At 43.5% G+C, this 12,505-nt stretch overlaps 1 protein-coding gene across 2 annotated transcripts in view; it reads right to left on the reverse strand.

The window, feature by feature from the left end:
* The window catches only part of pdlim7 (PDZ and LIM domain 7), a 165,879-nt gene that overhangs the window by 24,868 nt on the left and 128,506 nt on the right, over nt 1-12,505 (reverse strand). For both annotated transcript variants that reach the window (XM_070878487.1, XM_070878486.1), the window contains exon 6: nt 9,500-9,743. In XM_070878487.1, the coding sequence (XP_070734588.1) occupies nt 9,500-9,743 (244 nt within the window). The remainder of the gene's footprint in view (nt 1-9,499; nt 9,744-12,505) is intronic.

The raw sequence follows: 12,505 nt of genomic DNA on the forward strand, positions 1-12,505 counted from the left end.
CAAGTTCCTCATCCTCACTGGACCCTTCGTTCCCCACTTTTTCCAATGTTTTTTGTATTTTTGGCCGTGAAGACAGATACAACGATTTGTTTAATGTCTCTGCCTCGGAGACCTATGTTTACTTTCAGCAATTTCTTCTATTTTGCATACCTATAGAAGCTGTTTTTATGTCTCTTGCTAGTTTACTCTTATTCTATTTTCTTTCTCCATCAATTTCTTGGTCATCCTTTGCTGAATTCTAAAATCCTCTCAATCCCCAATCCCATGAGACCTAATTTTGTTTAATAACCTCATGTGGCAACTTATTGAATGTCTTCTGAAAATCCAAATACAACACATCCGCTGGGTCTCCCTTATCTATTCTGCTAGTTACAAACTCAAAAATCTCTACCAGATTTTTCAAACATGATTTCCCTTTCACAAATCCGTGTTGACGCTGCCCAATCTTATTGGCCCAGAAATTGCGGTTAGAGGCTTCCCACGGGCAGAAAAATTTCTACGATTCTACCTGGTGGTCCTGGAGATTCGTAGACTTGCGGTCCTGGCCCTCTACGCGAAGGCCTTCATAGACGCACATGTATCCCAGGAGTGTAAGGGTTTTGTATGCATCAATGGGATCACGTGGGCTGGCTCAACCTATCAGGAGTAGGGGGAGCCCCATTTATACTTATGGTAATTCCGTGTATAAGGAGCTTTTCAGTCGTAAGAATTTGAAGGACATTCACTGGCCAGGAGTTGAGTAAATAGTCCAACTCTCCTCCTTTGCATCTACCAAAAGATTCAGGCTCATGCACTTCACATACCTAAACCCGGAACTTGCGGGGACCCTACGGGCACGTGTGCACCTTGTCCATGCCTGTGGGGAGCGCAATTTCATGCCCATTATTCTCTTCTAAAGAGCCTTATTACCACGTCCTTAATAATAGATTCTTGCATTTTCTCTACTACTAATGTCAGGCTAATTGGTGTGTAGTTCGCCATTTTCTGTCTCCCTCCTTTCTTAATTAGTGGGGTTATATTTTCTACCTTTCAATCTGTGGAATTTTGGAAGATGGCAACCATAGTATCCACTACCTCTATAGCCACCTCTTTCAAAACCCTAGGATGTAGGCCATCATGTCCAGGAGGTTTATAAGCTTTCAGTCCCATTAATTTCACCTTATCATTTTTTTACTAATATTAATTTCTTTCAGTTCCTTATTCTCCACTATTTCCGGCAAGTTTTTTGCGTCTTCTTCCATGAAGTCAGACACAAAGTATTTGTTTAATTTCTCTGCCATTTCCTTATTCCCATTATAATTTCTCCTGTCTCAGCCTGTACATTTAGCTAATCTTTTCCTTTTTACATATCTACAGTAGGTTTTACAGTCTGTTTTTATGTCTCTCGCTAGTTTACTCTCATTCTATTTGCCCTTTCTCTATCAATTTCTTGCTCCTCCTTTGCTGAATTCTAATTCCTCCGGCTTACTACTCTTTTTGGCAACATTAAGCCTCTTCCTTTGATCTAATACTATTTTTAACTTCTCGTTAGCCACGGTCGGACCACTTTTCCAGTGGGGTTTTTATGCATTCATGGAATGAATATTTGTTGTAAATTATGTATTAATTCTTTATACGCTATCCGTTGCTTGTTTACTGTCATACCTGATTGATTTGTGTGGCAGCCTGAGGGAGCAGGTTATCTGGAGGGAGAGAGCCAGAGACACAGGCCCAGCTGCTGGGGGACCCAGCTCGGAAATCGGTGTGGTCCCGGCCTGCAAGACCATCAGCAGGCCGGGGACATTAGAGAGAGCAGCGTGCGGTGGCATACCAGTGCAGGGAGAAGCGTGTGCTGCTGCAGGAGGGTGACAGCTGACTGCAATGTGGGCAGGTACAGCAGGAGTGGCGAGGTTGGGGCGAAGGAGCGGCAAGAGTTCATAGAGGGATGTGATCGGGGTCCAGGAGAGGCGAGAGTTCAGGGCCCAGAAGAGGCGAGGGCCTAGGAGCAGCTCGGGCCAGCCCACACTGCGATATGTGCGCGCACGAGGTTCGTGCAGCAGAGCTGGTCTCCAGTCGTCTTGGTTAAATTGCACAGGGATCGGTGCTGGGACCACAACTGTTTACAATATACATAGATGACCTGGAAGAGGGGACAGAGTGTAGTGTAACAAAATTTGCAGATGACACAAAGATTAGTGGGAAAGCGGGTTGTGTAGAGGACACAGAGGCTGCAAAGAGATTTAGATAGGTTAAGCGAATGGGCTAAGGTTTGGCAGATGGAATACAATGTTGGAAAATGTGAGGTCATCCACCTTGGGGAAAAAAAATACAGTAAAAGGGAATATTATTTGATTGGGGAGAAATTACAACATGCTGCAGTGCAGAGGGACCTGGGGGTCCTTGTGCATGAATCCCAAAGAGTTAGTTTGCAGGTGCAGCAGGTAATCAGGAAGGCAAATGCAATGTTGTCCTTCATTGTGAGAGGGATGGAGTACAAAAGCAGGGAGGCCTGCTGCAACTGTACAGGGTATTGGTGAGGCCGCACCTGGAGTACTGTGTGCAGTTTTGGTCACCTTACTTAAGGAAGGATATACTAGCTTTGGAGGGGGTACAGAGACGATTCACTCGGCTGATTCCGGAGATGAGGGGGTTACCTTATGATGATAGATTGAGTAGACTGGGTCTTTACTCGTTGGAGTTCAGAAGGATGAGGGGTGATCTTATAGAAACATGTAAAAGAATGAAAGGGATAGACAAGATAGAGGCAGAGAGGTTGTTTCCACTGGTCGGGGAGACTAGAACTAGGGGGCACAGCCTCAAATACGGGGGAGCCAATTTAAAATCGAGTTGAGAAGGAATTTCTTCTCCCAGAGGGTTGTGAATCTGTGGAATTCTCTGCCCAAGGAAGCAGTTGAGGCTAGCTCATTTAATGTATTCAAATCACAGATAGATAGATTTTTAACCAATAAGGGAATTAAGGATTATGGGGAGCAGGCGGGTAAGTGGAGCTGAGTCCACGGCCAGATCAGCCATGATCTTTTTGAATGGCAGAGCAGGCTCGAGGGGCTAGATGGCCTACTCCTGTTCCTAATTCTTATGTTCTTATGTTTATTCACTGGAATTTAGAAGGATGAGAGGGGATCTCATGGAAACAAATAAAATTCTGACGGAACTGGATGGGTTAAATGCGGGAAGAATGTTCCCGATGTTGGGGGAAGTCCAGAACCTGGGGACATAGTCTTAGGATAAGGGGTAGAACATTTAGGACTGAGATGAGGAGAAACTTCTTCACTCGGAGAGTTGTTAACCTATGGAATTCCCTGCTGCAGAGAGTTGTTGATGCCAGTTCATTGGATATATTCAAGTGGGAGTTGGATGTGGCTCTTACGGCTAAGGGATCAAGGGGTATGGAGAGAAAGCAGGAAAGGTGTACTGAGGGAATGATCAGCCATGATCTTATTGAATGGCGGTGCAGGCACGAAGGGCCGAATGGCCTACTCTGCAACTATTTTCGATGTTTCTATCAGTTTGGGTGGTGCTAAGAAACAGGAAGGGGCAGAAAACATTGGTGAGAGTTGTTTATAGATCCCCAGTAGTTGTAATGTAGGGAAGAGTTTAAATCAGGAAATTAGAAATGCATGTAATAAGGGCAATACAGTAATCATGGGGGACTTTAATCTACATATAGACTGGGCAAACCAAACTTGCAGTAATAATGTAGAGGACGAATTCATGGAATGTATACAAGATAGTTTCCTAGATCAGTATGTTGAGGAACAAACTAGGGAACAGGCTATTTTAGATCTAGTATTGTGCAATGAGAAAAGGTTCATTATTAAGCTTGTAGTCAAGGGGTCTTTAGGGAAGAGTGACCATAATATGATAGCATTTTATATTGAGTTTGAAAGTGATTTAGTTAAATCTGAAACTAGGGTCTTAATTCTAAATAAAGCAAACTACTTGGGTATGAAGGGCAAGTCGTTTAAGGTAGATAGGGAAACTACATTATAAGGTATGACAGTCTCTCATCTCATAGGCAGTCCCTCGAAACGAGGATGACTTGCTTCCACGCTGAAAAGGGATGAGTTCACAGGTGTTTCAATGAAGGACCTAATATTCCAGATCCCGAACTACATCTTGAAGGGTGGAAGATGCCTGTGCGTGGATTTTAATGTGTGGTGGCCATTGCATCCCAGCCGCCACATGGGTTTGACAGAGCTAGGTCTTGGTCCAGTGACGAGGACCTGGCTCCGCCCCCCACAGCTCATGCTGTGCTGCGCCCAGCTCCAGAGGACCTGCAGGGAGCCGGAGAATAGGTGAGTTTTTTTTAGGCGCACTTTGTGGCGCTAAAAACTGGCGTCCAGGTCCGAAACTTGGGTCCCAAGAATCTTGGTCCAAGAACCATTTTCTCGCTGGGCAGTATTACTTACCTCATTAATGGAAATTTTCGCCGCGTTAATTACTGAAGCTCAGCTGTCATATCTGGGCGGCAATTGGGCAGTGAAGGCTCTGGGGAAAGTCTAGGCCTTGGACACTGATGTGAGCAATCCAAGAGAAAAATCATCGTGGCATTAAAGAAAATGGTGGGTTTTATTCATTTGCTTTGAATATTTTGAAAAAGCAGCTGTTTGACTGGGCAAGGCTAGTGGAGGTGGGAGGTCATGTGATGAATCCTCCAGAGTTGGCAACCTGGCAATACAGTTAGCATTTCTCATCCCCTCTCACAGCCAAATCTCAATCACATGACTGTGATCTCGTTAGAGTTCACCCCACAATATCTAAACCTTGAAACTTTTAATCCTCACTTCATCACAGCTCTAATCTTGATGACCTCATTGTGTGCCATTATTTTTAGGATCTATAATTCTATGATATTACAATATTGTAATTAAATGACAAATTTGTCGAGCAAATTGGTAAGATATTTATATTACTATGATACATATTCACTGCAATTACATTTACTAGTAATGAGTATCATAAGCTTAAGGTGGAAGGTATTTTGTAATTACTGACCAATGCCAAACTGGGAAACAGATTTTTTTTTAAAAATTATTAAAATAACAATAATATTACAAGAAACAAATCTGAACTCTAGGCATTTTTCAAATCACCACACAATTTGTGTACATTGGAGTTAAACAGGCTCTGCTTGGACTAATAATTGCCATTTTGGGGTCCATACTGACTCTAATGGCCTCCAGAATGATACACTGACTGAAATCGTCAACCATTTCACATGATTATCTGAGATATTAAAAACCCAAGCTCCTAACATACTACTATCATCTTCAGTAGTGGAACTGAAAATTTCCTGCACGCACTGTGACTATTTTTAAATCTTCAGTGCTACACAGCTGTTCTATTTTGCAATGTTATAAATTCCTTTAACATTTTGCATTCTATACTCAGCCAATCCCAGAAGAAGTCAAGCTCAGGAAAGCCTGGTTCATGTACTCAGGCCTGTTTGCCATTCTTCATCCCTGGGTTTTGTTTCTATGATTTATAGATACTCAGGCTAGAAGCATGGAGGTCAGCAGTGATATACAAACCACATATTGATCTTGGAGGTTAAAACTACAGAATAAATGGTGTTAAAAAAAAAGAGTAAGAGATGTTTCGCAGATATAAAATAAATTAAAAGGAATTCTGCAGCAACTAGCAATGCAATCTTAAGGGTTTACAAAACTTTTTATAATTTCAAAATTGTGATTATGAATCGTTCAAAAAGGAAATCTGTTCCCCATGAAAACATAGCCATGTGTTAATATCTGTACAAAACGAAGCTCTGTGTTTATTTGAAGAACATGTGGTATTACCTCCATCAGTTCAAGCTAAATTGGCAATAATGCAGCCGTTGAGGTTGCTATATTCCATTATTACTGTGTGCATAAAACGGATTATTTAAGTAATCATCTTAATTTATTTGCATTACTTAAATCTTTTCCTCATTTAGTACATGTACATATCAAAAGAGCTGAAATTCTGATGTATCTAATGCATGTCAATTTATTGCTGTGATTTTAAAAGTATATAAATCCAATTTAAAAAAAACAATTTCATTTAGCATAGAAATTAAAAAGCTTAATTAAACTGGAAATGTCTTTTCAATTTAGCAATTCCATCTGATCCTCCTCAACAGCACCATGTCTACAAATGGCATGGCTGGCAGCTGTACACAGTTTCCAGATTACTTTGCTAAATTAGTCATTATTTCTAATCTTATTACGTCAGACGTTTCGTTTGAGTGGTCAGTGCAATCTCCAAGGGGTAAATGATCCAAGGCTCCACTAGCATTAGCGAGCTTTGTAGGAACCAGGAGATAAGGTAAAAAATCAAAACTTAAATTTTTGTGAGTAAAAATGGGGACATGCTGCTGGCATTACCATTCAGTAAATATTTAAATGTGTCCCTTTCCTGGATTCCCAAGGGACCACACATGGCGCACTCTTTGCACAGTTGAAGTGGGCTCATTTGTAATCTTGGAGTCTGGCCTACCCAAGTAGGTTTATTAAAAAAGGTAGATAGATGTCCTGTTGGCTGTTATAATGTTAAATTCTAATAATGTCTCTTTGAAGTCAATGGAATTAAAAATATAACAAGATATGTAAAATGTGCTGCAGATTTTCTATCACCTGTCTTACATAAAGTCAAAATTACCCTCACTGTTTTTCAGGTCCAATGTCTTCATTACTTCCCTTGAGGAAAAGAGGAATCAGCTGAGCTGGAGGACATCCCAGATTTTCTCAGAATTTCCAGCACACTTGCTGAGTTGTGCCTGTTTTTCCCCCCCGAGAGAGCATTCGCAAGTTACTTACGCCAGCTTTGTAAGTTGTAATGCAAATTCCCTTGACCATTTGTACCACTCCCAAGTTACGTCCACTTAGTTCATTAACATAGCTCCACTGATATGCCAAACACTAGGGAATGCAAATTTCCTGCATTTATACCCGTTCTAAACTGGCATAAATTTCCGTCCAATCATTTAGGCGCAGCAGGACACAGGAATATTTCCATTGTTTTATAACGAGTTATAAGCTTAAAAAAAAAAAAATTCTCCTCACTGGGATATGCACTGCATTTTCTATATCTTTGAATGCTTTTTTACGGCATCAGAATCCGTTAATTTAAAAGAGAATAGTTTGCACGGTTCTATTTTCTTAAACATGCTGGGGTAGGGCTTCCACTTTGGGCGTAATTGACAATCCAAGTACAAATTGCGCTAGCTTTTCAAATTAATTTTATGGTTCAAGTTTCCGTTCAAACTCATCTGCATAATCACAAATGTAAAATCTTCTATGAACTTGCACAATCGGGCAGCGTTTTAGAACGCAATTATTTTTTTCCATTAAAAAATATTCTTTGATATATTTAAGAGTGCTAACCTGGTACAGTTTTATTAATACAGCTGAAAATGGTCTCGTGTCTAGTTCACCACCTGAGAGTAACCCGATGTTACATAACTGAAAATGGCTTTAAACAAACTATACAGAACCATTTACTACTTTCATTGGTGTATAGTCGTCAGTTTCTTAGTAAATTAAATATTTTAATATTCAATTGCTTTTAAAACATGTGCCTATTAGTAGTGCTCTCCTCCTATTTAAAAAAGCTCACGTTTAAGAGCCTTCTCAAAGGCCCACAAACGGGCCCGAGTCGCGGAAACTCATCCTGGTGATTAATTTGATCTGGAGTCATGGCCAGTTTTGTGGGCGGGGCCAGCTTCTAGCGTGGTGTTTTTTTAAACCAGCGCCACAGATCGCAGAAAGGCGATTTATGCCGAACGAAAGTTGCATCTGAAATTCCTCGAGCTTTTGCGCTGGTTTGGCCGATTTCGGGTGAATTGCGCTCGAAAAACCACATAACCGAGAGGGAACTCTAAGCTTAATGTGCATGAATGATGGTTTGAAATCTTAAACTTTAATTTTCATGACATCAGTAAGGTAAAGAGGGGCATAAATGGCACATTCGCACTTTCCTCAGACACTGAATGTTTACACTGGTTTCCGTTCGTTAATGGGATTCTCAGGATGTCTTTTTGCATAACTTCCTGCTGGCAAAATCGGTGTAAACATGGGCAGAAATGTTGACATATCTTTATATTATACCATTCAAAGAACTTTCAGGTTAAAGATTTCACCAAGTGGTGAACTTCCCCTGAGTGTAGGATGTAAAAAATGGCACCCAGGTGGGCACCAATGTTGCTCAGAGCAATCCTGTAGCCTGCTTGCAAAGGCAGGGTTTGCATCAGCTAATGATCAAGCAGTATCTGACCACAGAAATATCACTATTAAAATCAATGGTTGCTTTCCAAGCAGTGATCATGATACAATCTGTAAGTTGCAAACTTTGATGTCTGCATTTTTGAAAGTAGAAGAAACATGGTGGGGTGTTGGGTGAGGTGGAATGCAATTGCTTTTGGGTAACAATCATTAAAAAGTTATGGCCAATTAAAAATCCCTTTTTGCAGGTTTTAGTTTTAGTATAAAGAAAATGAGAAAAAAACTTGCGGAAGAAATTGGGACCCCTAAAAAGTAATTTCAGAGAAAAATCAGTTAAAATGTTTTTATTTTGATCATCGGTAAAACTCGAAAAAGCAAGCAAAGCACTTACCAAAGAAGCATTGCTACTGTGGCCTTATCCATGTATCTGGTGTGCCACTGATTTATTTCTCCACTTCTGTTTGCACCACAACTTCCCTCTTAGTCATTACCTACAACCCCACAAGGTTTTCCAATCCCCACCCAAGGGTGATACAGGCCAAGTTATCTGGCCAAGCTTTCCCTGTGCCTATATTCTATTTAACTTAAGGGAAGCCATTGGAAATATGAGCCAAACCTAACATCTGTTCTGAACAAGCAAGGGAATCTCTGCATTGGACTAGTTCAACCTCATATTTCTTCATTATGAAACCGGGAATCCAATAGTTTACTTGCGCAGGTTTCGCATCCAATTCAAATAAAACAGAATCAAATAATCTTAATGCTGACCTATACATAATGCATTTTGATCAAGCTGGAAGCAAAATAATTTTTTGCCTTCTATTTAACAGAACAGGTTTAAAGAATTGTGGTGCTGTTATCTCATTGAAGCTATAGAAGAAAATATTTCACTTCTGAATTCAGAAGGAGAGAAAGGAGAAAGGAAAGAAGAAAAGGGAGAGATCGAGAGAGAGAGAAAGAGGAGCAGATGAGGCCACAGAGTAAAGTGAAGAGTTAAAGGCAAAGAAGTAGCAATGAGAGAGAAAGAGAGAGAGAAAGAAAGATTGAAACAGAAGAGAGGGGAAACACAAAAACAGCAGTACAAAGATAGGTAAACAATTATCATATTTACTGACTTGCCATGAGCAACCTCACAGGAGATCAGCTAGTGCGATATAATAACTGACCTGTCACAGTAGATAATTAGGAAAATACATTCATAATAAATGTAATTTTGGAATGAAAAAGCAGTCTTTTACATGATCCAACTGTACGCAAGAAAACATGAATAATTACTCTTATCTGCAATCCTTACTCACTTGATAACCTTGTTACAGTGGGCACACACTGGAGTCCTGTTAGTCCCATCAGGTGCTTGCTGTGCTGCCTGGACAATAGAGTTTCGATTTTGCTGAGGGGTTGGCTGAGCAGGCTGAGTGAATTTAGTCATTATGGTGGTAGTCTTGTTTGGTGCATACTTCTCTGCAAAGGAATCGTCAACCACCCAAGGTGGTCTGCAACTTGGAGCTGAAGGAACTGGAGCAGTTCTTGGAACATTTTTTCCTGAAAAAAACCCAAATAAATAATAAAAACACTTCCATGAATTAGGTACCATTTTGCCTGTAGTTTTCAAGTTGCACCTTTGTATGGGATTGCATTCTAGTGATGTATACATTTTGTTCAAATGCAATCTTTTATTACCTTTTCTATTTCTGGCCTAAGACGTGGTTACTTAACCAGTGTAATACAGCTCAATAAATTAAATTATTGTTCAACTACTATTGATGAGATTGACACATCAATAGAACAAGTCACAATCATGTCTTCAGGATTTCAATAGAATCAATGACTTGCCAGCCATTCACCTCTTAGAAGGGATCTCCCATTACACCATGCGGGTGTGGTGGTAGGGGGAATAGCAGTGCAGGCGGGGGGCTGGGGAGGATACAGTTGTTGTTGTTTATGTTGGGAGCAATGACATATGGAAGAAAAGGGAGGAGGTTCTGCTGAGGGAGTATTAGGGGTTAGGAACTAAATATAAAAGCAGGACCTCAAGGATAATAATCTTAGGATTATTGGCCCCATGTTTCGCCATGATTTGCTCCTGATTTTTAGGAGCAACTGGTGTAGAACGGAGTATCTTAGAAATCGGAATTCTCGTCATTTAGTTTGCTCCAGTTCTAGTCAGTTAGAACAGTTTCACTTTGGAACAGAATTTTTTTTTCAAAAGGGGGCATTTTCAAAGTTTCGTGAGTGAAAACTTACTCCAAACTAACTTAGAATGGAGTAAGTGAAGATTTTTGTACGCTCGAAAAAACCTTGTCTACACTTTAGAAAATCAGGCGTAGGTTACAAATCAGCGTAGGGAATGGGGGGGAGGGTTTAAAGGGAAGTTTACAAACATTAAACACTTCAGTTTTACAAATAAAGAGCCATCATCAATAATAAATGATAAAAACATCAATAAATCAACCAATAAATCAATCCAAAAAAATTAAGAAATAATTTTTAAAAAAATCAATAAATAAAAAATTTTCTACTTACCGACTGCAGCACCGGGAGCCCTCCAACAGCGTGCTGGGATGCCCCCCCCCCCCCCCTGCCCCCTCCCCAGTGTGTCGCTGTCTGTCTGTGTGTCTCTCTCATTCTCGGTTTGTCAGTGTCTGTGTTTCTGACAGTGAGGGGAGGGGGAGGAGGGGGGGCAGAGGGAGAGAGTGGGGGAGCAGAGGGAGAGAGTGGGGGAGCAGAGAGATGGGGGGGGGGAAGGAGATGGGGGGGGGAAGGAGATGGGGGGGGAAAGGAGATGGGGGGGGAAAGGAGATGGGGGGGGAAAGGAGATGGGGGGGGAAAGGAGATGGGGGGGGAAAGGAGATGGGGGGGGAAAGGAGATGGGGGGGAAAGGAGATGGGGGGGAAAGGAGATGGGGGGGAAAGGAGATGGGGGGGGAAAGGAGATGGGGGGGGGGAAAGGAGATGGGGGGGGGAAAGGAGATGGGGGGGAAAGGAGATGGGGGGGAAAGGAGATGGGGGGGAAAAGGAGATGGGGGGGAAAAGGAGATGGGGGGGAAAAGGAGATGGGGGGGGAAAAGGAGATGGGGGGGGAAAAGGAGATGGGGGGGGAAAAGGAGATGGGGGGGGGAAAAGGAGATGGGGGGGGGAAAAGGAGATGGGGGGGGGAAAAGGAGATGGGGGGGGGAAAAGGAGATGGGGGGGGGAAAAGGAGATGGGGGGGGGGAAAGGAGATGGGGGGGGAAAAGGAGATGGGGGGGGGAAAAGGAGATGGGGGGGGAAAAGGAGATGGGGGGGGAAAAGGAGATGGGGGGGAAAAGGAGATGGGGGGGAAAAGGAGATGGGGGGGAAAAGGAGATGGGGGGGAAAAGGAGATGGGGGGGAAAAGGAGATGGGGGGGAAAAGGAGATGGGGGGGAAAAGGAGATGGGGGGAAAAGGAGATGGGGGGGGAAAGGAGATGGGGGGGGAAAGGAGATGGGGGGGAAAAGGAGATGGGGGGGAAAAGGAGATGGGGGGGAAAAGGAGATGGGGGGGGAAAAGGAGATGGGGGGGGAAAAGGAGATGGGGGGGAAAAGGAGATGGGGGGGGAAAAGGAGATGGGGGGGGGAAAGGAGATGGGGGGGGGAAAGGAGATGGGGGGGAAAAGGAGATGGGGGGGAAAAGGAGATGGGGGGGAAAAGGAGATGGGGGGGGAAAGGAGATGGGGGGGAAAGGAGATGGGGGGGGAAAGGAGATGGGGGGGAAAGGAGATGGGGGGGGAAAGGAGATGGGGGGGGGAAAAGGAGATGGGGGGGGGAAAGGAGATGGGGGGGAAAAGGAGATGGGGGGGAAAAAGGAGATGGGGGGGAAAAAGGAGATGGGGGGGAAAAAGGAGATGGGGGGAAAAGGAGATGGGGGGGAAAGGAGATGGGGGGGAAAAGGAGATGGGGGGGAAAAGGAGATGGGGGGGAAAAGGAGATGGGGGGGAAAAGGAGATGGGGGGGAAAAGGAGATGGGGGGGAAAAGGAGATGGGGGGGAAAAGGAGATGGGGGGGAAAAGGAGATGGGGGGGAAAAGGAGATGGGGGGGAAAAGGAGATGGGGGGGAAAAGGAGATGGGGGGGAAAAGGAGATGGGGGGGAAAAAGGAGATGGGGGGGAAAGGAGATGGAGGGGAAAGGAGATGGAGGGGGGAAAAGGAGATGGGGGGGTGGAGAGGAGAAGGGGGAGGGAGGCTGAACGGGCTGGGCCCGAGACTTCGGGCAGGGCCCGTCCCCAGCACCAGATTTACAGGTAGGTGGCGTTGGGTCGGGTCGGGGGGAGCGCGGGTCGGGGGGGT

This window comes from Pristiophorus japonicus, chromosome 4 (genome assembly GCF_044704955.1).
Source record: "Pristiophorus japonicus isolate sPriJap1 chromosome 4, sPriJap1.hap1, whole genome shotgun sequence".
NCBI lineage: Eukaryota > Metazoa > Chordata > Chondrichthyes > Pristiophoridae > Pristiophorus > Pristiophorus japonicus.